Here is a 25,631-nt window from a genome sequence, read left to right as displayed (position 1 = left end):
TTAAAATCCACTTATATTGATTAGCTTCATTAACACTTCTAAACAGTGTAGTCAGCCGTAGACTTCCTGGAACGGAAGGTATTTGCAATCTCTAGCATGGTAAAATGTGTTTTGTTTGCAATGTGGATCCTTTTGCACTCTAAGCAAAGACAACAACAAAAATTACAACTTCAAACTAGTTTTGAAATAGTCTTGTTGGAATTCAGCATAGTATTAATTTTTATTCCAGTCCAGGAAAGAGTAAAGGTGAGATAACAGTGCTAATCACACTTATAATGACAGGTTTCAGAGTGGTAGCCATGTTAGTCTGTATCAGCAAAAAGATCGAGGAGTACTTGTGGCACCTTAGAGACTAACAAATTTATTTGGGCATAAACTTTCGTGGGCTAAAACCCACTTCATCGGATGCATGCAGTGGAAAATACAGTAGGAAAATATATATACACAGAGAACATGAAAAAATTGGTGTTGCCATACTAACTATAACGAGAGTAATCAATTAAGGTGGGCTATTATCAGCAGGAGAAAAAAAAAACATTTGTAGTGATAAATGCCATCATGTGCCAGCAATGCCCCTCTGCTATGTACATTGGCCAAACCGGACAGTCTCTACACAAAAGAATAAATGGACACAAATCAGACGTCAAGAATTATAACATTCAAAAACCAGTCGGAGAACACTTCAGCCTCCCTGGTCACTCAATTACAGACCTCAAAGTCGCAATATTCCAACAAAAAAACTTCAAAACCAGACTGCAGAGAAACTGCAGAATTGGAATGAATTTGCAAATTGGACACCATTAAATTAGGCTTGAATAAAGACTGGGAGTGGATGGGTCATTACACAAAGTAAAAACTATTTCCCCATGCTAATTCCCCCCCCCCACTGTTACTCACACCTTCTTGTCAACTGTTGGAAATGGGCCATCCTGGTTACCACTACAAAAGGTTTTTTTTCTCCTGCTGATAATAGCCTACCTTAATTGAATACTCTCGTTATAGTTGGTATGGCAACACCCATTTTTTTATGTTCTCTGTGTGTATATATATCTTCCTACTGTATTTTCCACTGCATGCATCTGATGAAGTGGGTTTTAGCCCACGAAAGCTTATGCTCAAATAAATTTGTTAATCTCTAAGGTGCCACAAGTACTCCTGTTCTTGTTGCTGATACAGACTAACACAGCTACCTCTCTGACACTTATAATGGTTTCTCTTAATGTTATCTGTTCCCTCTGAGTTCCAAAACACATAGGACTTTGTTCACTGGTGGTGGGGTGTGATGTGGCTCATTGACTGAGGACCTGGCATGTACTTTCCTTCCCATTCAGTTGCATGTTTCTTTCGGCTTTGCATTATTATTAATAGTGCTCAGTATTCTTAATCTTGAAAGTGATTGAAGGGATTAATCATCGCAGCCCATTGTAAAGTAGAGAAGTATTATTATTATTTCTTTTTTTTTTTTTTTACAAATGGATAAACTGAGGCATAGATGTAAAATGACTTACCCATTGCCACAGAGGGAGTCATTGTCAGAGCCAGGATTAGAACTTGGGAGTTCCTACCCTTTCAGCCTGGAGCGTTTAAACAGGGAGTTTCCGGGAGTAAAAGATTAAGTGTGTGTGTGTGTGTGTATATATATTATTATTCCCCTCCTGTCTGCAGACGTCTATAAAAAATTACCTGGAGAACCTTTTATACCAGCCCAAACAGCTGCTGTCAGATTTTCAACAGATTAATCATCAGCAATTTCAAACTGCAGTGAAATATCTCTTCAGGAGCAAAAAGAACCGTTTTGTAAGTCACTTTGCACTCATTGTATGAAAAGTAAGAGCTGCCTTTTGATGTTTAAATAGAAAGAAGGCCAGACTGTGGGGTTTTTTTGTGAATGTTTCACACTGTAACACAGCGACATGGATTAGAGTCCCAGGTTTGGTGTTTTACATCCCTTGTTGATTGGGTGTGGGAATATGAGAACAGTGCACTAAGCAATTATGTGGGGGACAGAGCACTCTCTTCTACCAATGTAGGACCTGATACTGTAATTTGATCTGTGCGTCGGACCCTTACGCCCACATAGAGTCTTGTTGAAATCAGTGGGGTTTCACATGGGCGTTAGGGGTCCACCCACGTGTATCATTTTTCAGGACTGGGGCCATTACTTGGTGTTTATGAATAGGGAAGAGAGGGTCTTCTATGATGGGAGAAAAGGCCTGCAACATAGGTGTCCTGGACATGGGGGAGAGCAAACGAGGAGAAATGGAGGATGCTCCCCTGGAGACATGTGATGAGTGCCCAAATAATACAAGACTTTATTGTATTGTAGAGTCTGTTTTACTCAGACAGTTGCGATTCATATCGCATTGTCAGAGCACACAGGTAAGTTCCTAGAACACTTTGGGAGCTATGTAAATAATACTGATCAGAGCTGCAAATGGCATTTTCTCACATGGTATTCACAGGTACCTCCAGGACTGATCGTGATGCCAAATCACCATCCCTAGAACTAGCACTCAAACATCAGTCCTGAAAGTACTGTCTTTGAACCACAGACATTTAAGTTGGGAAATGACCTATTAGTTCTAGTCCATTCCTGTAAGAGTGTTCTTACAATGTGTTTTTAGTGTTTGTCCAGTCTTCTGAAGGATGTGTGTTTGGGTAGGCTTTGCAAGAAATACGGCATGTGGAAAAGGTCCATTCTCGGGGGGGGTAAGGTGATCATCTATCTACATACATACATACTTTATGCACAGGTTGCCACAAATCTTCACATTTTTCCATGTATCCAGGCGAATACTTCGTAATCTCCGGCCATTAGTAGCCCTTTTCTGCTTTTCACTTTGCTTGAGAGATTCAAGCTGATTTTTGGCCCACAGGAGAAAAGAATAATCTCCAGTAATGCAATCAGCCACAGTATTTTATTGCTGCTCTATTTCGAAATAGTGGAATACAGTGTCAACATTGCTTTTTATCAGGCCTCAAATTAAAAATATATTAAATTGATGAAAGTAAATATATTCTCTTAACTCTTGGATACCTGCAGGAATTGGGAAATATTGTTCTCGATCTGGACAGGATTAGGGAGAGAATTTTCCAAAGCCCAGGAGGAAACAGGACCTTGTTCCTTGTTATATTGGAGAAATGCTTTCCAGCTTTGAGCTCTATGGAATGTGTGGATATACTAAGCCAAGTTCTGCGGGTGTCGTCAGTGAGCTATCTCCAACCTGATGTCATTAGAAGCCTCCCTAAAGATCTTCCACAAGACACTTTCAGAAACTTGTAAGCCATTTATTTCCCAATGAAAACAATCATTTCTATTGTCTTCTGATTAAATATACTTTTTTTAAAAAAGAGTTTGATATAGTGGCTCTATATCTGGCATCAAGATACAACTTTCTATTTAGTTTTCATTCATTCTGATGCTATAAAAGCATGTTTGCTAATCTGTACCATTAAAAGAAATTCCACTTATCAATTAATTTGCATGTGTCATTTTATCATTTAGATCAGCCGTATTCAAGGACCTCTACGACAAGACAACGGCAAATGCACAAAGAACTCTGTATGACTGGATGAAGCAGATTCTACAAAAATCCTATATCACCAATGGTATGTTGAACATTAAAAGGAAGACTTGTTTATCTATCTGGAAACATGGCCAGGAAAGGGTTAATCTTTCCTAGTGAACTTTTTTCCTCATTATGAATAGTGCTGTGTTAAGGGCAGCCCTCTTAAATACTGTACATCTGTCCAGCATACAGTAAACATATGTCCTTTGCTAGAGCTGCACTGCAGATACAATTATAAAATATGCTTATTTTTAAAGGTGAACTCCACCCTTGTACAGAGGGCCATACACAAGGACTGTGTGCCCCTTTGGTCCTGTTTCTAAGGCTTATAGGGGATTTAAGTTGTGTATTATCCTAGTGCAGGCTCTCTGCACAGAGGTGAAGTTCACTGTGGTACCCTGTTTAGACTAGGAAAATAGGTGATCTTTGAAAAAGTTAGCTACCATGTTTTTAAACACAACAGGAGGCTATGAGGGTTCTACCATTGGGGCACTGGCTAATTCTGAGAAATGACAAAATTAAAAGCAAAGTAAAATAAAGGTACCTCCTTCCCAAAAATACAATAATACCCTCCTCCTGCCTTTCACAGCTGTTTATCTCCCCTGGCTGAGGCGCTTATTCCTGGGCGCGACAGTACAGCAAACATTCCACTAGGGGGCACCAAAGCAACAGAAACAAGACACTTCATTAGCCACTTTAGCAGCCCTTTAGTAGTAATAGTAGCAATTTGCTCTTCCAGGGTTTGATCCTCTTCCCATTGAAATCAATGGCAAAATGCCCAATGACTTCAATGGAGCAGGATCAAGCTTCTGTGCAATCTTCCATCTAAAGATATCAGAGTAATCTGTAAACACTGATAATGAATGAGCCTCAGACACCCCTGAGAGGTAGGTAGGTATTAACACCAGGGGTGAAAGAAAGTTAAAGGACTTACCAGGGCGGCTGGGCTCCTGGGGAAGGTATGTGTGGGGGATGGCTCTGGGCCCCTGGAAGGGGAAGGGCCTCAGGTGGAAGGGACGGGGTTGGGGCCAGACTCCCCCAACCAGCCCTTCAGCGCTGCCCAGCCTGCGCCGCTCGGGGCTCTCGCCACTGCCATGGTAGCAGCAGTGGTGGCTGGGAGCCCCAGGGCTGCCCAGAGGATTCAGGGGGCCTGGGGCAAAGTGGGGGAGCTGCGGCGCTTGTACTCACCCGGTGGCGGTCCGGGTCTTCGGTGGCATTTCGGCCGCAGGGGGCCCTTCAGTCACTCCACGTCTTCGGCAGCACTGAAGGGCCCGCTGCCGCCAAAATGCCGCTGAAGACCCAGAGTGACTGAAGAGCCCCCTGCTGCTGAAATGCCGCCGAGGACCCGGACCGCCACCGGGCCGGGGCTCGCGGGGCCCCTGCGGGGCCTGGGGCAAAGTGCACCACTTGCCCTCCCCCCCCCGGGCGGCCCTGGGGAGCCCCAGGGCTCCGGCAGCGATTTAAAGGGCCCAGGGCTCCGGTACCAGTTTACTTTCACCTCTGATTAGCACCATTTTACAGATTGAGAAACAGAGGTATATTACTTGCCCACAGCAAGTCTGAGCCAGAGTTGTAAAGAGTCTAGATCTTCTGACTTCCAGATTTGTGCGTTAAGTACAAACACATCCTCCTCTAATTAACAAGTGCATATACAGCCAAGAAGTAACTGAGAGTTACAGTGCCCCACCTAAGAGTTCCAGCACTGGCAAATGGTCTTGGTGGTCATGGCCTCTTGCTTGCTCCCATGACCATTATGGATTAGGAACAGTATGAAGACAACATGAAGCACGGAGCTTTCACACCCCTCTGCAGCAACCCCTCCTTCCACTGCAGCTCAGCAATGCAAGAATCTTGAAACATACCACGTATCTGTGTTATGTAGTAGGCTGCCTTCCCAACATTTTTGCTAGTTTTTGTTACAGATATTTCCTCATTTGTATATTTGTATATTCCTGTGGAATGGCAGAGAGCTGTTTCATAGCAGCATGTCTTCCTGTCCAGTTGTGCCAAGGTCTTAGGATCAACATGAGATGGCATGTTGTTTTAATGTCTCAAAAACATCTCTCTAGAGCTTTGTTTCTAAGTAACTCAGCTAATTCTCATTTCTTTCCTATTAAAAATACCAACGTCTCCAATGATGAAGAACTCTGGTGGCTTTTACAAAAACAGGTGCTGATGTGTTTTATATTTTCTGCCTGATTTTTAAAGAACAAAAAAAAGGCTCCAGGGACCCTAGTCTCCAGTGTTGCCAAAAACAAGTTTCCTCTTCTATTAAATGCTGCAGTCAGGATCTTTACATTGTGAAAATTCCATCCCCCCGCTCTTTCCTCTTCTCTCTCTCCCTTCCTGTCTCTTAATGTGTTTGGTGGTGGGAGATAGTATGGTCTAATGATGAAAGCAAGGACTTTTGGAGTCTATTCTGAACTCTGTTTCACCATATCAACCATTATAAGGCAGTCACTTAAGATCTGTGTTTTCAAAAATGCCCACTAATTTTGGATGCCTCAGTTTGAGAAATTTGTGGCCTGATTTTTTTCAGAGATGTTGAAAACTCCCCGTAGTGTATTCATGACTATTAATAGAAATCACCTAGAGTTGTGGGTGATCAGTATCTCTGCAGATCAGGCTGCAGAGATGTCAAGCTGAGTACCCAAATATTGAGACACCCAAAATTCATAGCCACTTCTAGAAAATTTAAGCCTTAGCTGCTCTGTGCCTCAGTTTTTCCAATTGCTAAATGGGGATAATTATTTCCCAGGGCTGTTGTGATTGTTTATTTGTAAAACATTTTGAGATCCTTGGATTGTGCTATATAAAGGCACTGTATTTCTTCAGTTTTTATCCTAATTTATGGCTGTACTAAATATTTTTTACTTTCTCTGAGGTGAATTATCAGTTCAGTTAACAATGAGAGTGTTCTGTATAGTCATAGCATATAATCAGTCCTTTAAAGGGACCCTGTCCGGTTAATAATATACAAATATAAAGTGCTTTACCTATGTTACCAAATAACACATCTGATTATGAAAACTGCTACTTCATACTGCTTTTTATTTTTGCATTTTGTTCAGTTTAGGCAGTACAGACAGACTAGTCATTTTCACTTTCTGATTCTCATTATTAGCACGAAGCTGCAATAGAAATGCACAAACCTCAGCGGAAAGTTTTAAAAGCAAACAAAGCTGATTTATTGACATTTAAAATATTAATGAATACATTAATGTTTGCAAAATGTTGGTTATAACTCATCTCCTCCCCACCATTTATGGATTTAAACTATCTGACATGGTCCATTTTTAAGAGCAGGACCTAGTAGTGTTATGATTTTAGATATCCTTTGATTATCCAGCAATGAAGATATACAGAGTATAATGTTTATTTGTAATCACAATGACATTCTTTACATTTGAATGAGTATTTTTGTACAAAACAGAGTTAAATGATTCAACCTCTTGGGTCAGTGCAGAAAATCTATGGATTTTGGGAAGATATATGGTCCATCTTCCATTAGAAGAAATTATGAAAATTAGTCTGAATGAAGTAAGTAGAAAAAAGTGTTTGGATGTATCAGTTATCCAGTGATGTGATAGAATGATCACAAGCACAAACTTAAAAATGAAAGATTGTGTATGTTTAAAATGACTTAGTTGCAAACTAAATCCAAATGTTCAGTTGATCATTTATTAATGATCCACTCCACTGCCTCTTTTAAAATTGAAAAATGTACAACATCCATAAGTGCTTAATTAGATGCGTATGCTTGTCATTGTCTCTTTCCCACGATCTATCTCCATCAAAACTTCCATAGGCTGCACTGGGAACTCTTCAGATGAGGCAGGATCAGGCCCCATATTAGATTGCAAATTATTTAGGTATGATCAGGGCCGCCAAGAGCGGGTTTGGGCCCAATGAAAAAATTTTTTTGGGCCCCCCAGCAAGGGCAGACCGGCTAAACAGGGCCGACGAGAGGGGGGGAAGCTGGGCCCCGGGCCCCCTTCCAGACCGCCGGGCGCCGGTAATTTGTACCGGCTTCCCCCCTCTCTCGTCGGCCCTGGGTATGATACAGAACTACTCTATCTTTGCCTTTTTAAACTTTGTATTATCCAAATTGCTCTTTGTGCCATCTGTGTAATCTGAAAGGAGGCAGATGATAGTTTATAGTATCAAACATGTATTAATGTCTTCAGTTTGTATAGATTCCTAATAATATGCTTTTGTTTGTACTAATTAGATGAGACTATTCATAAGCTATGACAATGCAACAAAGCAGCTGGATACAGTGTATGATATCACACCAGAACTCGCGCAAGCTTTTCTAGAAAGAATAAACTCATCAGGATTTGATCTGAGTAACACTTCAACTATCTACAGGCAAGCAAGACTTATTTTCATTTTTAGCTGTCTTTGAAAATGCTTTTCTGGAGTGAAGTGGAGGGAAGGGAAGGGAGAGACTGGATGCTGCATGGGATTGTTAGAACATCATAGTCTTTTACTTCTAAGTTGCTGGTTGAAAACTGCCACTGGTTAGTAATAACCAAGAGTTGTTGCCATCTGATGAATTTTTGAAAGTGCTTCTAAAATAACCTGATGGTCTCACACCAGCTTCCTTGTGGACAGGTGTCCATGTTATTAGTAGTGCCCAAGAATCAGGGTTCCATTGTGCTGGGCATCATATAGACAAATAAGATAAGATATTCCCTGCCTGAGCGAGCTTGCAACCTATATGTCAGGCATAATTTCACAGGTGGATGAAACACTCAAAAAAGGTGTGTGTGTGTGGGGGGGTAGTTTAGGAGGATGAAGTTACAATAAAACAAATTAGTCTTTAGCAGAAAAGAAGACTCAGCTAGCCACCTGCCTAACCATTGCGTGATGGTATTGATCTGTAGGCATTATGGCAGAATAGACTTTGAGAAGGGAATCACACATGCACTAGCCACCACCACCACAAGTGTCATTAATTGATACCCACATTACCAGTTGTAGCAGAGAGGCCAAGGAGGAAATAGGTAAAAAGAATGATCTAGCCTCCCCACTTTAGTGGGCTCTCAGAGGCATAGGCGCCAACTCTGTGGGTGCTCCAAAAAAATAGTGGGTGCTCAGCACCCACCGGCAGCCCCGTGGATCAGCTCCTCCCCCTCCCTCCCAGCACCTCCCGCCTGCCTCAGATCAGCTGTTGAGCAGCATGCAGGAGGCACTGGGGGGAGGGGGAGGAGCAAGGTTGGGGCGCACTTGGGGGAGGGGGCAGTGGAGAGGCGGGGTGGGAGCTTGGGGGAAGGGGCGGAGTGGGGGTTGAGTACCCCCCAACAACTCATAAAGATGGTGTCTATGCCCTCAGTATTGCATTGAGTCACATTTGCATGCACTGCTGACCTTCTTGTGACTGTTCTGTGGGTAAACAGAGGATCTCCATCTTCAGGGCTGTCAAACCAGCACTAAACTCACTTTAATAATAATAGCAATCAGAATGAACATGAACCTTTCTCGTGAATACTCAGTGTGAACCACCTGCAAGAACATTTTGTTCCTTTACATTTATATTACATTTTGTCATATAACTGATCCTATTTAGTCCCAAGACACCACTCTGGAGTTGTTTGCAGCCCCCTGAGGCAATTCCTTGGACTTTTCAAATTTATGAAGAATAGGCTTTATGACTCCAATTCTTTTTTCATTACACCAATGGAACTTTATTCACTTCAGTGGAGTTATTCCTGAATTACACTGGTGGTAAGTGAGAGGAGAACCAGGCCCACCATGTATATTTGTGTGTCAAGAATGAGGGGGAAAAAATCTCACAAATGGTTTTACTTACCCATGCAAGGTGCCAACTTCTTACAAACTGGAGGAATGTCACGCTCCAAAGTCCTTAATATATTCCATTTTACAACACCCTTATTTTATTTTACACATTTTAACCGTATTAATGCTCTTTTAAGAAGTAATATTATTTATTGCTGCTAATCCCAAGGGAGATTAGGAGCCTTTGGTGGCAATGCAGTAGTGCATCAGATGGTAACTATTTGTGATAGAAGTGCGGTTATAGATACTTTGTTGTTTTGCCTGTTAGTCTGATGATGATGTGCCATGACTTCTGTTGGGCCACTAAAACAGTGGTTTGTTACATTGCTAAGCGATTTGCTGTTGAGGGACTAGAGGAAGTAAAAACCATCTGAACCCATCTACACTACAGACTTTTACCAAGTTTGTGACTAGGCTGCAGCATAGCTAGCAGCTGGTTCAGTTCATGTCCATAAACCACATAGTTTAGACACCAATCCTGGTGGGCCCATGTTCTGCATATTGATCCTGTCTGTGAGCAGGGCTGTAGCATGAATGTCAAGCTGTAGCTGCACTCTCCTGTTGTTCCAGCCTTATGTAAATGGGATTGCTAACAGGTTGGAAGATTAAATATTGGGGCAAGGCCAATACTGTAGCCTTTTTTGCTCATTTGATGACTAATCATTGTCTGTAAGTGCAGTAGAAGTAGAAAATGCTCATCAGAGAGTGCTGATATTTTACCATGACTAGGATATGACCATCAGGTCAAATGTGTCCATGTGGCTGATGCACAAAGGTTCTGTCAGCTGAAATCATGCATTCCACAAATGCCTCTGGAAATGGCTGTTTACAGCGTGTTTTTCCTAACCAGTGTGGACAGATTTTTTCTTTCTATGTTATGAAACTCTGCTATAGATTTAACCAGGAGGGTGCTGAGTGAAATAGTCTGTAGCGAAGCTTTGTAAAGCAGTTAAGTTTTACAAGCTTGCAGTAACTGTGTTTCAACTTTGTGTTCTTAACATAGTTTTAGTTACTGGATCGACTAAGCCAGAAGGGTATTAGGCATGTAATCCTCAGCCATACAGACAGTTGTATGCCCTGCCCATGCTAGGAAACAAAGGCATGGCTAATACAATATCATAGAATATCAGGATTGGAAGGGATCTCAGGAGGTCATCTAGTCCATCCCCCTGCTCAAAACAGGACCAATCCCCAACTAAATCATCCCAGCCAGGGCTTTGTCAAGTCTGACCTTAAAAACCTCTAAGGAAGGAGATTCCACCACCTCCCTAGGTAACCCATTCCAGTGCTTCACCACCCTCCTAGTGAAAAAGTTTTTCCTAATATCCAACCTAAACCTCTCCCACTGCAACTTGAGACCATTACTCCTTGTTCTGTCATCTGGTACCACTGAGAACATTCTAGATCCATCCTCTTTGGAACCCCCTTTCAGGTAGTTGAAAGAAGCTATCGAATCTCCTCTCATTCTTCTCTTCTGCAGACTAAACAATCCCAGTTCCCTCAGCCTCTCCTCATAAGTAATGTGCTCCAGACCCCTAATCAAACATCACCTCTGCCTCTCCCTGCCTCTGAAAATGGTTGTCTTGTGAGGGTAAATAGTACAACAGAGCATTGCAAATGGCTACAGTCATTCTGTTGGGTATCAATTGGATTTTCTTACAACTGCTGTTGAACAAATCTACGTCCAGTGGGGAAGCCACATAACTCTGCCCGTGTGGTGGATAGGAAGCTATGCTAGATGTGAAACATGGTAGATTTTTATTTTTTTAGATTTAAAATGATAAAATAAAACATATCCAAGACTTTAGATGCTCAGCACATTAATTAATTATACAATACAGTGAAATCCCAGCAGTATTAAAATAATAATTCCAATCGGAACTCAGCCTGTCAGACACCTACAGAGCATCCTATCCATCCCCTTCAACCTTTCTAAAGTGGGGATTATACCCAAAATCCTTCCAAAGGGAGCAAATTCCAAAAGTGGACTCCTTCAACTGAGAGAATCCTGCCACAACATATTGAGTCATTAACCTAAGTTCTGACAGCAAACGCTTCCCAACTGATTTTAACAGAGTACAAGAGAGTGTAGGTCTCAGACCATTCAGGGCTATAAAGATTGTAATTCAAGGTGTTTGTGACAACTAGAAGTGATCAGGGAGCTAGTTAAAGACTATGAGCACAGGAGCTGCATTCATGTATCTGCAGTTAGCTAACTCATTTCTGGTCTCCCATATAGGTTAGGCTTGTTGGTTTGTTTTTATGATGATATGGAACAAATGGATGCCATTGTGGCACGGGTTTTACTTCATCAAATGATGAAATGCAATCAACTGAGAGGCTTCCAGGCTGATGTTTATAAGGTGTGTATTTGTTCACTCTTGTGTGAACTATCCTAGCTAATCTGTTTCTCACCCTCCCCTTTCTAGGATAAATTTCTTCTTTAGAATCCAACAAGAAAAGAGTGACAAATCACTGACCTGCAAGAAATACATAAAAAAGTACTTGAATAAGTAATGCAAAAGATAAAAGCCCATTGACGCTTTTAACGGCATTTAGTCCTCTCAGCCTGTTTCCTCACTCTTCATATTTATTTGCAATCTGTGGGTCTACTTCAGGATTTCTGTGAAGTAGGTTCTTGCTAAATGCTTGCTTCTGGTGCTGATGGTTAGTCAGAAAACCCCTGATAATGTTTGGATAACAATGGAAATTAGATGTTGGCAAACCTCCCTGCTCTTAAATACAACTTCATGCTCTGCATCTGCCTTTTCTTGATGTAGCTCAAAGCTCAACTCCTAGACATTGCAATGCAAAACCAGACCTTGAATGATACCCTTGGGTCTCTGTCAGATGCGGTGGTTGGATTGACTTCAAGTCAGCTGGACTCTTTGTCACCTGAAGCTGTGCATAATGCTATTTCAACATTAAACCAAGTCTCTGGATGGGCAAAAAGCCAAATTATGGTTTTATCCAGCAAATACCTCACTTCTGAAAAGGTACATTTTGGGATTTTTCTGATATAACTTTATCACATTTGATAAAAACAAAGTGCAGCAACCTTTTTTTCAGCTGCAACTGTTGATTTTGAAAAGTTTGGAATCCAGAGTTTTACTCTATAATTTATTCTCAGTACAAGATTTCTGTAATGCTGTCATTGACAGAGCTGGTCAGAAAATTCTGTTTAAACAATGTTTTAACACAAAATAGGAAAATATAGTGCCTAAGATATAACTTGACATAGGAAGAATGTGCATTTTTAGTACACAATTTTACTTTCAGTTCTGAGTTGCTGCCACAATTAGCTGAACTTTAAGAAATGTTAAAACTGTTACTGGAGGTTCTACATTCCAAAGGTGAATTTTAGACAAGAAACATATTGCACATCTAGTATTAATGGTTCTCAAATTTTACTTTAAAAATTTCTGCTATACATGGATTTGAAAACTTCCCCTTTTGTTTCCTCTGATCTCTGTATAGGTTTTATCATTTTATAACATTAGTCAAATGGGTGCTTTGGTGACTGGAATTAGTACTCAATCATTCTACAACATGAACCCAAAGGAGCTCTCTCAAGTTATTAGAGGCACCTTATCCCAGTATGCCTCTGATTTATCACCTGCACAGCAACAAGGTATCCTCACTAAGGTAATAATAAATTCTTAATCCCCCTCTCCATCTGCACCAAAGCACAATGACCTTATATGCAGAACATGATTTTTTTTAAATACTGTCAATTACATGTGGATTTTGGCTGAATTGTTCACTGAAATAATTACTTCCTATTTGTATTCTGTTTTCCCCTCAAACGCCAAATACACTTAAAAAGTTATGTACTTTACCCTCTGTCATTCAGTAACATGTTAATTCTGAGTAATGAAGTAACTCTTTACCTGCAGTCTCTTAAGGAATATTACATTGAATTGGAAGAATTTAGTCAAATCCTATTAATCTGGAAATAAACTCTAAGTCCCATGTAACTGTCTTTTTTCCTCTTTATTAGATGCTTGCCTCTAGAGATCTTTCCTCAGCAGTCACAGATATACAAGGAGCTTTTTTTAAAGAAATATGTCTTTCTGATTTATGGAAGGAAACTGGTTTTAACTCTTCAATAGTAAAAGAAAAAGAATTACGAAAGAGCCAGGTAATGAGTAATTATAGTATTTCCATTTCCACTGTGACTGATGCCTTTATAAATACAAAAAATAGATTTCCTCTGAAGCACAGTAAAACACTTCAAGACAATTCTTTTAATTTTTAAAGGGGTTCTCTCTTGATTAGGATCCCAGGCCACATTTCTCCAATAGAAAAAAAGTCGTCATTACTATTGTTTTCCCTTCCTACTCCATTTTCAGAGGTGTGTTCTGTTGCTTACTGGACAATGGGAAGAGTAGAGATAGAGACGCATAAATTCAGAATGAGATTGGAGAATATGGGTAGAAGGAAGGAATCAATCCAAATATGCTTTGATGGACCCACAACCAAAGGTCTCACTGACCTGGTCAGCATTATAAGGAATTTTTATATAAGAATAAACTGTTCTTTAATTACTAGGCACAAAGCTTGTCAAGATTCTGCCACATATTTCTTCTTCCTGTATTTTGTGTAATTGCCACTTGCATTTGAAACTAATCCTGTAGTCTATACATAGAGGTATCATGATCATTGTCTAACCTACATGCAATCACTTAAGTAAGTGATAATGATTATTCCTGTAAATAGGGGTTGCAGGGCTTGGGCCTCACAAGCATGTTTAATGCTTTTAAAATTCATACGAAAGATACTACAGTATTTCCTTGAGCTATCATACAAATTACCCAGGATGCACTGTTATGTATTTTTAATTTCAGGCCTTGTTTCTCTATGAATTATTGTCTAAGAAAACAACAGCTCCTGCTGACCTCTTAAGGTATGGATACTAGACTCACTGTTTCACACCCAGGTGAAATGCGTTTGAAGCCTCATTTTGTTATCAAAGTGGCAATGAAACAAACAGTCTTCTATAACTCTCAAAATATTTTACATTTATATAGCACCTTTCATCTCATGGGACCCCAAGCCCCTTCATCTTTCTCATAAAGAGGAGCCCTTAAGCTCAAAACATATATGAAAAGACCCCCAAAGTTCTTGATCAACATTTTTCAGTTTAGGCTCAGCTCTGCTTTCCGATGGCTTTAATGATTCATTATCAGAGAAGGCCACGAAGAGGTGGGGAGGGGAGGTGAAATGAAGAGGAGGGCACAAAGGTGGGGAGGAATGAAGAGGTGTCCACAAGGGTTTCTTTCTTGGGATTTGGTCTGTAGAATGAAAGAGATGAAGATTCTCTGCCCTGGATCATGCTAACAAATTCATGAAATCATGTGTTGTTCTCTCTATCAGTATAGGGCAGTTGGTGAAAGGAGTAACATGCCAGCAGATTGAGCGTATGAGCACCGACTCTTTTCTAAATAATTTCAGATTCTTTGAAAAGAATCTCCAGTTGCTTTCTCCATATCAGGTAAAATTGGAATCATAATAGTGTGTGTATATTTTTCTATATACATAATCTAATACACAAACTGTAAGTGGATTAGAGCAGGGTGAATTCATAAATTTTTTTCAGTGAATTTCAAATCTTCTGTGTGAACTGTCCATTAACAGATTCAATTTTCACTATTTCATTTGTTGTTCAAGAATTAATTGCAGAATTATTTCTGCAGTTCATTCTTGATTTGGAGCTAATTCATGAATAATCTATTTAAAACTCATACAAACCCTTATATGCACCCTACCATGGGCCTTTTCATCTCTGGCACACAGGAAGAGGAAGCTACAAACAATTTTGTAGAAATTGCGTGCATGAAAAAACTCTCTGAAGATAAGCATAATTCTACATATGCAAATTTTTAAAATGTAATAAACACCATATCTGCATTCTTCCTCGGAATTCATAAGTGCTTAAGATTCTAAATATTTTGTTTTCAGGTTAACTGTTTGGCTTGGAAATTTTGGAAAGCCTCCAACGCATCTATCCCTCCCTTTCTCTTATCAGTGCTTCCGTAAGTTCTTCTTGTAGTATGCATGGCAGTATGTTCCAGTTAATCCTCAACAGCTTTTTTTACTTAACCATTTTAGTGCAAGAGAAGTGGATGACTCAAGCAAATGATAGTTTTATATGTAAGTCACTGGTTCCAGCCAAATCAGTATCAACCAAAAGTTGTTACCATCTGATGTGTGTTCAGTGATTTGTGTGAAACATGTCAATTTTAATCCCTGGTTCCAATCGCTTCATGAGAACCATCACACTTGGAATTTATTGATGCATGTAGAACTGTTATAAAGACTGAATTGCCTTCTCGCCCTTTTGAAGTGGTCTCTCTCCAGGCAAGATTGAGGCACATTGACAGGGTATTGTGTGGAAAGCTTGTGCTCTACCTGCTCTATGAATGAACAGAGGACTTAATTCTCTAGGCCTTTCTGTTCATAATTGCTAAATTCACTTACGTTTGTTTGTTTATTTTTTGTTTAAAGATACAGACATTTTGTGATGCCTAACTTACCAAGTAGAGCTGTTGGGGGTGGGGGAGTTTAGTATGCCTCATGGAAAAATTTGAAAAATGAATTTTTTAATTTCATTTGAAATTTTCAGTGAAATGGGGTGTTGTAACAAATTTAAAAAAAGATTTTTTAATTTTTCAAAACATTTCTGTTTGTTCTGCTGGGAACACTCTCTCTCTTTGGGGGATGGGCGGGGAAGAGCAGGGTGAAAAAGTCAGTGGTTCATTTCTCCCTTCCTTCCTCCCGCTCATGAAATTTGTAATGAAAAACTAAAATTTCTGACTTAAATGTAAATAATTCCTTTTGGTTGAAAGAGGTTTTTCTATCAGGGAAAAAAACTTTTGATGAAAATGTTTGGATAAACTCTGGTACCAGGCATGTCTGACAGAGACCCGCTTATGTTGCATCATCTTCTATTCCATCAGAAACAGCTGGTATACTCTGATGCTCTTGACTTCACAGGACTGCTCATTGAGAGCACAGAAACATTTGGAGAGCCTGGCTGGCATAGCTTTGGGATTTGATTCAATTCTAAAAGGCTGTCTGCCACTCAGATGGGAAAACCACATAACTTTGGTTTCATTTGGCAGCCCTTCTTAGAGTGACATGTTCCAAAAATTCTTATCAGTAATCCACCCACTGCATCTTGACTCATTAGAGAGATGAGAAATGCTCGCCTCCATTGTAGGTTTTTGAAGCTATATTTGCTTGAGTCCTCTAAAAGGTGCCAACTGGAGGATTTATTGTTTTTGTGTTAACTGTTTACAAGAGTGTTTTTTCCCCTACAAAATATTCTGTTCAACTGAGCTGTGCTGGCCATGCCTGCATTGGTAGTGCTATCAAGCTCTGCTACATACTTGCATTTTATTTTATAAAATAAATTAAAAACGACCTTTGAGGAGTTCACTTGCAAAGGGTGACTTTGGAATGTATTCTGACTTTATCACAATGGTCATTATGTAGTAAAGCTTCTTAGTCAGCCCAGTTGTCTAGAGATAGCATAGCACATTGCCATATGGGAAATCAAAACTGGATGTTGTTTGGTCCTTGCCTCCAGCATAGGGAGAGACTGGGAGCACGGCAGACTAGTGGTTCTCAAACATCTCTCTGTGGCCTGTCAGTAGTCAGCAATTTGAGTCTCTAGAGGTGTCACGCACTACTCCTGACAGGGTGATAGTGGTATGCTTGCATTGCTCTCTAGCAATCCCTCTGGCCAACCCAGGAGTCTTTTCAGAGCCCGCACCCATTCTTTTACACAATATAATGCAATAACCAGTAAAGAGAGCTGTCAGTGCAGAAACCTTCTATAACCTTTATGTTCATGCATTTGTCTTACCCATTTCTAAATAAAATAAAAATGGGTAGACAAGTCCTTTGACTACAGCAGCTCTCATTCCCCTTAGGATACAGGATGTCTACACTGCAACACCTGCAGCTGGCCCATGATAGCTGACTCAGGCTTGCAGGGCTCTGGCCTTGAGACTGTTTCATTGCAGTGTAAACATTCCAGGCTCAGGTTGCAACCTAAGTTCTGGGACCCTCCCGCCTCGCAGGGCTCTAAAGCCTGCGCTCCAACCTGAGCCCACACATCTACACCAGGGTTACGTATGGATGCTTTGTCTGGCAAGTCAACCGCACCTGGAGCTTGGATCCTGGCTCACACTCCAGTCAGAGATGTCATCTGGTTGGGCCTTTTCTCCTTAGACAGGGCAGGGTTGTGGTAATTTCATCTCACTGTGCTGATCCGACGCAGTTGATTTCAGGAGCTAATGAAAAGCCAAGAGAGTGAGAGATATAATAGGAGAAAATAAGGGTGCAGAAAGTAACACAAAGGGAAGGGAAACAGAACAGGATATTGTATGCACCTCTGCAGTGCAGGTAATTTGATATCCCCACTGATGGGCTGAGGACTGGGCTCAGGAATCTCAGATGAAAAACAAAGTTCTTAAAACAAGAATAAGGCCTGCTGGCCTTCCTTTCATGAAGAAAGTCTTCTGCTCTGCTCTGCTCTGCTCTTTCTGACCTGGGATTGGGGAAGATGAGAAGAATTGAGATGGCTAGAGATGAGCGTGTGGGGATGTGTTTGGGAGATATGAGGGTTTTTTTTCCCCAAAAGTGTCTTTTTATTAACCCCCCAAAGGAAAAAGTCGTCTCATTATTTTGCCCACCAGTTAGGCCTAATATCCACCGTACCAATTTTGGTTCATTAATTTCCGGCATCACATCTTCTTACCAAGCATGATTTCAATAGTCCTTGAACCATATCAATAAGCCCTCTTTGTTTGGCCTATTCCAGTTTCTCTATCTGTTTTTCTTGTTCTTAACATTCACTATTAAAAACAACTTGACCTATTTTCCACAGTTAGTTTCCAAGCAGGCAAAAAGTTATAGGCTATTGTGACATCTTATGAACTCCCACATACTTTTTCCATTTGCACTCACAATTGGGATACATTTTTAGGCCCAATAATACCGACAGGCCATATCTATTCTAAATGAAGTCCAATGAAAACCTGTATGAAATATTCTAATATCATTTACTATTTTTGGCACCTCGGAGAACAAGCAGAGACATAGTCCCTCTCCCAGAAAGCACACAATGTAGATTTGACGTGACAACTAGGGAGCGTCAAGCAGACCCAATAAAAAGAGAGGGAGACGGAAGGACAAGACTGACCAGGAAAAGCTCACATGGTGACTTTGATGTGCACCTTGAGTGTTCCTTTAAAAGTTAACAGTATATTATTTCCCCCTCATCCCCTTCGTTTCTTGTAGGTAAGAAGGCAGATTTGAGTTCTGGGGAGGGATTTTTGTTAAAGAAAGTTAATGTTCACAGCCAGTAACTGCTTAACCTGCGTCTGACTTTGAGGAGAGGCTTCCAAAATACCTACAGGGATTAATTTACATTATGGAATAATGACCTGCAAAAGTTCAGCTCAGGATAAGATACTGGCATATAGGAACATGCACGCACCTACTTTTCGGTTGTGATCTTCCCTATGTTACTGATGTAACCCCTCAAATGTAAGTGTTATAATAAGAGAGTGGTCCAAGTTACAGTGTTCAAATTGGGATCCAAACTTCCCCAGGGTGCTCAAATCCAGGTGCTCAGATCCATTCTAGAGAACTGGACCAATCACCAAGTACAGATGAGGTCTGAACTTCCCCAATGTTCTGGAGAGCTCCTATCCAGGGTTCTAGTTCAAACTCCTCTCTAGGTATAATCAAAATATCTCAAAGAACCTACAACACCACTTCATAGAACCTTTACAGAGAAGGACATGAACAGTGCTGCTTGAATGAGGTAATAAGTTTATAATTGTGGGCCAAATTCAGAAGCCACATGTAAGTTAGACCAGTGGTCCGGGGCCCCCTGGGCAAGCAGGTTTTAGGGGGTCCGCAAACCAGGGCCAGCATTAGACTTGCTGGTGCCCAGGGCTGAAAGCCGAAGCCCCACCATGCAGGGCTGAAGCCCAGGGCTCCGAGCCCCACCATCTCGGGCTAAAGCCGAAGCCTGAGCAACTTAGCTTCGCGGGTGCCCCCTATGGCATGAGGTCCCAGGCAAATTGCCCTGCTTACTACCCTCTAATGCAAGTCCTAGCTTTTATATGCAGAAAAACTGTTGTGGCACAGGTGGCACATAGAGTTTTTATACCATGTTGGGGAGGGTGCCTCAGAAAAAAAAAAAAGGTTGAGAACCCCTGAGTTAGACTCCCTTAAGCTCAGACTGCCTTGACTTACATACTGAAGAGCTGGAAGAAGGTATAAGCATAGGTACTGGAACTAGGGGTGCTGGGGTTGCTGCCGCACCCTCTGGCTTGAAGTGGTTTCCGTTATATACAGGGTTTACACTTTGGTTCAATGGCCCTGAGCACCCCCACTATAAAAATTGTTCCAGCACCCCTGAGTGTAAGTGGAGACTACTTTAACTTACACCTTTTTCTAGCTCCTCAGTATGTAAGTTATGCCAACGTACCCATCTCTGAATGTGGCCCTGACACTGTGGTCTTCACATGCAGTACTAGGTAGAGCTGAAGTCCAGCTTTACAAACTAAGAAGTGGTTGTTATTTTTTTCACTCCTTCTCCAGTGCTCAGTATCTGGAATCCATTTCAGGCACTTTGTGTGTCCCTTTCCTGATAAGTCTGGGGAAGACTGAACTGGATCTTATCATTGTAAACTTGCACAAAAAGAATACAGTCCTACAGAAGGTACAGGAGTGTCTGGTAAGCATGATACTTTTCTTTTGGGTGGGAAAAAGTGCAACAAAACAAAAGCCACTTTTGCAATTACCCTCAATTGGGATGGTTTCTGCATCACAAGGTAAAATAAGTGCTACTTTAACATTGCATAGGAAGTTCTGCATTGTGGCTTTGTCAGATTTGTGTTTTCACTGTAACACAGTACTTGCAATTTCATATTGTGCTTGACCTTATAATCCGTGGACTCTACAGAAATAACCATATTGAGACATGGCTGGGACACATGGTATGGCCAAACCATATTACAATATGGCTTGTTCCTGTCTGTGGCCTTGTCTGTACTGGCATCTTTCAGGAAATCTCCCAGTGGTGCAGCTTTACCTGTGGTAGCAGTGGTGGTAGAGCTAGAGTAGACATGGCTTAGGGATGGTCCTCTAGACCTCAGGGTTAGCCAATACAGTGGTATAGACACTAGCAGCTGGTCTAGACTAGTGCTCCCCACATTACTAGCACTTAGGGAGCTGCATTGGTGTTAGCCATATGGTGGGAGACGTCTTGGACATTCTCAGCATTAGATGCTAAGTGGATAGAAAATAGTGTTATAACCATGTTTGAGAACCATATCTTATCCTAGGCTTTCTACCACGGTTTAAACATTGTTATCTATAACAAGGTCTCATTGTTTCCTTGTGCTCTCCCATTGGTTTGTATCCACCTGTTTTCTCTTGTCTTATACTTAGATTGCAAGCTGTTTGGGGCAGGGACTGTCTTTTTGTTCTGTGTTTGTACAGTGCCTAGCGCAATGGGTTCCTGGGCCATGACTAGGGCTTCCTAGACCCTACCATAATACAAATACTTTTTAGTAGTAATAATAAGATAACGTTATTTTTTTTCATCCACATGGGTAGAAACAGGATATATGTTATAACAGTGCTGGGCCACAACTGTTCCATAACCACGTTTACACATGCTTAGCTTTGTAGTGTAGTCAGGATCTTTCTGACTCACACATGAGTAAGGACTGCAGAATTGAGTCCATGTCTACACGTGCTGAAAAAAAGAGGCATTTATATTTAAGGAGTAAGCGAAATTGCCTTGTAGAAATTCCAGTGGAGCCAAGCATTAGTCCACTCTAGTCTTAGGACCACGCTAGTGCAAAATATGTGTGATGTTCTGGACCATGTAAGCCCCATAGCAGACTGTAGATACTGGCTTAGCAGCCTGCCTGTTTGTTCAGAACAAAGGTCAAATGGCTGCGAAGGGCCAAAAATTCATGCAACTCCCTGGTTTTGCAGAATTGTTTTCAGTACAGCTCAGGGGGATTATTGCTAATGCTTCTTTGTGGGTTAAAGCTGTTTAGCTCAACAAATACAATTCCTTCACTCTGATTTAAAGCAAAAGAGAGCCTATATTTCCTGCTTGTTCCTCTCTGTTGTAGCTAGTACTGTATTTCTTATAAGCATATCAGTATCTATCCAGCTGTGTTCTCTTCTAAACTGTACAAATACTTATGTTCTCTTCTTCCCAATGATTTTTATTGTTCTCCATCCAAGACGTAAACATTTCTTAAAAGCTATATTCAGTCCCCTGCATGGTCAAAGTGTTCGCATGAGAAGCCATTGCCGCATGCATTGAGTTGGTGAGGACAGCACAGACTTGGAAAGTTTTTACACCAAGAAACATATCCTGTTTCTCCAACCTTTGCTGATCCTGAGCAGCTGTACCAGGCACAGGCTATTCCCCAGGAGAGGGAAATGGATGGTCTTTTCTCCCAGGCTGCAAAGTTGCATCAGCACTGTTCTGTGACTGCTGCTGTAAACCTTGAGGCTGTAACAGTCCTGCTGCTATTGCATCCTTGCTGTATGAGGGAAATCGGCTGGTTGATCCATGTAGCAGCAGATGCTCATCCCGTCACACAGTACTGTTCTGCACCATAAACCTCAATGCAATGACATGCAGGGAGAGACCCTGCAGAGGAAGGCTCTGTGGCACTAGGGTGACCAGATGTCCCGATTTTATAGGGACAGTCCCGATTTCTGGGTCTCTCTCTTATATAGGTTCCTATTACCCCCCACCCCCCTGTCCTGATTTTTCACACTTGCTGTCTGGTCACCCTATGTGGCACTCAGGGTTTGTGCCCACCCATTCCAGCACAGACTCCAGGAAACCTTGCTCCCTTGTCTCCACATGGCAGAGCTGCACCAGTTTTGCTGCATCATGGGTGTTCAGTGGATATGGAGGAGGGGGCAGGATTTTGCTCTAATTGAGAACTATGCTTGTTGTTTTGCTTGGTTCAGTATTTACTGGACAGAGCTTGCACTCCACACTCCTCCTTGCACCCCAATCCACAGCTCCAGGCTCAGCCTGGAGCCCCCTCCCAAACTCCGAACCCCTCGGCCCCAGCCCCAAACCTTCACCCCTTGCCCCAGCCCGGTGAAAGTGAGTGAGGGTGGGGGAGAGCGAGCAACAGAGACAGGGGGGATGGAGTGAGTGGGGCAGGGCTTTGGGGAAGGGGCGGGGTAGATCCTGGGTTGCACTTAAATTCAAAAAGTGACCTTGTGCGTAAAAAGGTTGTAGACCACTGATTTAGATATTTGCCTACTTTTACAACAAGCTACATAAAAAGCACTAGCAACGTCAGTACAAATTAAAATTTCATACAAACAATGACTTGTTTATACTGCTCTATATACTATATACTGAAATGTAAGTACAATATTTATATTCCAGTTGATTTATTTTATAATTATATGGTAAAAATGAGAGAGTAAGCAAATTTTCAGTAATAGTGTGCTGTGACACTTTTTTGTGTTTTTTATGTTTGATTTTGTAAGCAAGTAGTTTTTAAGTGAGGTGAAACCTGGGGGTAGACAAGACAAATCAGACTCCTGAAAGGCATACAGTAGTCTGGAAAGGTTGAGAGTCACTGGATTAACCCACCTGCGCATCTGCCATTGTTTTGTGAGCAAACAGTTACTGAAACTCCCAGGCTGCGCAGTACAATACCTGGTATTAACTTTACCAGTGAGGTATACACATCAACTTTGGCCTCTTTGTTTCAGAACAGTTCCATCAGTGATGAATATGACGTGGACATACTTGGAAATCTAATCTGCCATTTACCTCCAGCAATTATACGCGATGGAATATCCCTGCGGGCCATGGCAATAGCCCTTCACCAATTCAGATTCTGCCGACAGCTCAGCCATGAACAAAAGACTGAAATTAAATACAAACTTACTGAGTTATATGGGTAAGATATTAGACATGCAGTTTTTCTTTTGCTGGGGTTAATCCATATAAAAACTCACCATTTGCTTTGTCCAAAACAACCTGCATTTGAAAAATCCTAACCCTATGTACTTGTCTGAATTTGCAAGGCCCTACACTCAACTGATGACATTTCTCTGTTTGCCTGTAACATGATAACTTTTGAATGATGCATCAGTTCCAACATTTCAGAGAATGTTCTAGGAACCAATGGGCAGAACCCTACTGATTTTTGGGGGAAGTGGAAAATTGGAAGGGGGAAAATGGAAGGTGCAGAGAGGCCCTGCCCTCTGTTCATCAGAGTCCCAGCTTCAAGCACCTCTGGAATTGTAAAGATCTGAATTGGTTGCTGGCACCAGTTAATGTCTTCTAGCATAACAATATCCCTGCTCATCTCTGCTTATCCTCCCAATAGAGTTGAACATGTTGGCACTGAATGACTTACCTTCTGGACATAAAGAAGAGAAATAAGAAGGGTGGGAGAAGGAGGGGGCACACGGAGCCCCAGGAATGGGAGGGGAGCACAGGGCTCCTGGGTGGAATGGGGTTTCACACAGAGCCCCTGACATGGGGCGGGAGCATGGAGAGTGGGGGACATACAGATTCCCTGGCGGGGGGAGAATGGAAGACCCTAGTATGGGTGGAAGGAGGGAATGGGGGTGCACAGAGTCAGCTTTGGCATTGGGGGAGAAGGGGAAACCTTGGAATAGGGAGAGGAGAGAATGGGGGGGGGGCATGCAAAGCTCCTGGTATGAGAGAGGGGGGGGGAGGCTGCAGCAAGTCCCTGATGCCAAATAGAAGGAAACAGAGGGGACCGGGAGGGTAGCACACAGGAAGCTTGCGGGGGAAGGGGGAGTAGTGAGATGCAAGGGGAGCCCCAAGTGTGTGCAATTAGTGCATTTTAAAGAAGCAACAAAGTGTGAGCCCCATTAATGTTAATTCATAGCTGTCATACTAGAAGACTAATTTGAACCTAACTTATATATCAGTTATGGAAAGAAAACTATCCCAAATCCCCACATTATAGGAATACACAATTTCTCTCTTGTGGTCTCTTGTTCCCTTTGGAAGAATCTCATGTTTGAAGGCAGAGCCTGAACACAAAATCACTGCTCCTTAGTTATCACTTAGCTAAGCTATGCATGCAATCTTTTCCCCTTCTATTCAGTCACTTGAGACTGCTGATTATTTTTTGTTGCTCTTCTTTGAATTTCCTCCAAAATGTCAGTATTTTTCTGGTAATGAAGTGCTTGGAACTGGATATATTAAAGAAAGTATTAAAAATGACTTTATTTTTCAAATGTAAGTTAAATGTCAGTTTTACTGAACACTGGGTTTTTTCAGCTTTTAAAATATAATGCCTGTGCACTTTTCAATCTTGGCACACATTCAGGCTAATGTACCGTGCCTCATTGCACTAACATGTCTTGGTATATTTCATTGAGTAAAACATTCTTATATAGTCAAGCATCCTGATAACAGGTCAAATCCTAGACTCCCAAATAAAATACCTTCTATGAACGTCCAAAATATTTGTAATGGATCTGTTAATCAAACTACTGTCGTTTACAAAAAATTTTAGGCTGAACATTAGCAGTGCAGCTATTTTCCTTGCCAACTAGCTGGTTGTGTGGATTAACATCAGTCAGTTTAGTATCTAAGGACACAATCATGCAAGGTACTGAGCACTGCTGTAGTGAGTTGAGGGCACTCAGCATCTCGCAGAATTGAACCTTAACTGCAAAAAGTACCAACGTTCTAATGAATAGTTCAGAACATCATTTCTAGAGATGCAGGATGTACATATTCCTAGAATTCATTTATAGAATTATAAAAACAACAGAGGCTTTCATTGGGCAAGACTTGTCCAAGGCCTATAGGTCCTACTGCTCCCTTCCATGCACTCTTAGTACAACAAAGGAGAAAGAAATACAACAACAGAAAAATACGAAGCTAAAATGATGCATAGCTAACTCTACCACTATTGCCTGCTTTTGTCGCTTTCCTTTCCTCTTTTATAAAGACAGCATTATCAGAAAGAGATTGTCACAATCTCTGGTTAGTTTCCAGGGCCTGTGTATTAATAATCTTTATCTTTCCAGAGTAAGCAAGACACTGCCGTTTGTAATGTATATGGCCTGATGTTCAGAGGAGCTGAGCACCCACAACTCCCACTGAAGTCAAAGGAAGTGGCAGGTGCTCGTCACCTCTTAAAATCAGGCCTGTGTACTTTTAGGGGCCAATCCTGCAAATAT

At 41.4% G+C, this 25,631-nt stretch overlaps 1 protein-coding gene across 1 annotated transcript in view; it reads left to right on the top strand.

The window, feature by feature from the left end:
• Positions 1–25,631, top strand: part of OTOA (otoancorin) — a 47,666-nt gene that overhangs the window by 2,628 nt on the left and 19,407 nt on the right. The window contains exons 5-18 of the mRNA XM_029911277.1: positions 1,666–1,797; positions 3,044–3,279; positions 3,506–3,609; positions 7,003–7,109; positions 7,801–7,940; positions 11,611–11,734; positions 12,152–12,367; positions 12,849–13,016; positions 13,372–13,512; positions 14,219–14,277; positions 14,748–14,865; positions 15,333–15,406; positions 19,995–20,130; positions 23,169–23,359. Of these exons, the coding sequence (XP_029767137.1) occupies positions 1,666–1,797; positions 3,044–3,279; positions 3,506–3,609; positions 7,003–7,109; positions 7,801–7,940; positions 11,611–11,734; positions 12,152–12,367; positions 12,849–13,016; positions 13,372–13,512; positions 14,219–14,277; positions 14,748–14,865; positions 15,333–15,406; positions 19,995–20,130; positions 23,169–23,359 (1,946 nt within the window). The remainder of the gene's footprint in view (positions 1–1,665; positions 1,798–3,043; positions 3,280–3,505; positions 3,610–7,002; positions 7,110–7,800; positions 7,941–11,610; positions 11,735–12,151; positions 12,368–12,848; positions 13,017–13,371; positions 13,513–14,218; positions 14,278–14,747; positions 14,866–15,332; positions 15,407–19,994; positions 20,131–23,168; positions 23,360–25,631) is intronic.

Source organism: Terrapene carolina, unplaced genomic scaffold (genome assembly GCF_002925995.2).
Source record: "Terrapene carolina triunguis isolate 2854851 unplaced genomic scaffold, T_m_triunguis-2.0 Scaffold93, whole genome shotgun sequence".
Lineage (NCBI taxonomy): Eukaryota > Metazoa > Chordata > Testudines > Emydidae > Terrapene > Terrapene triunguis.
This window is presented reverse-complemented; position numbering and strand designations above follow the sequence as displayed.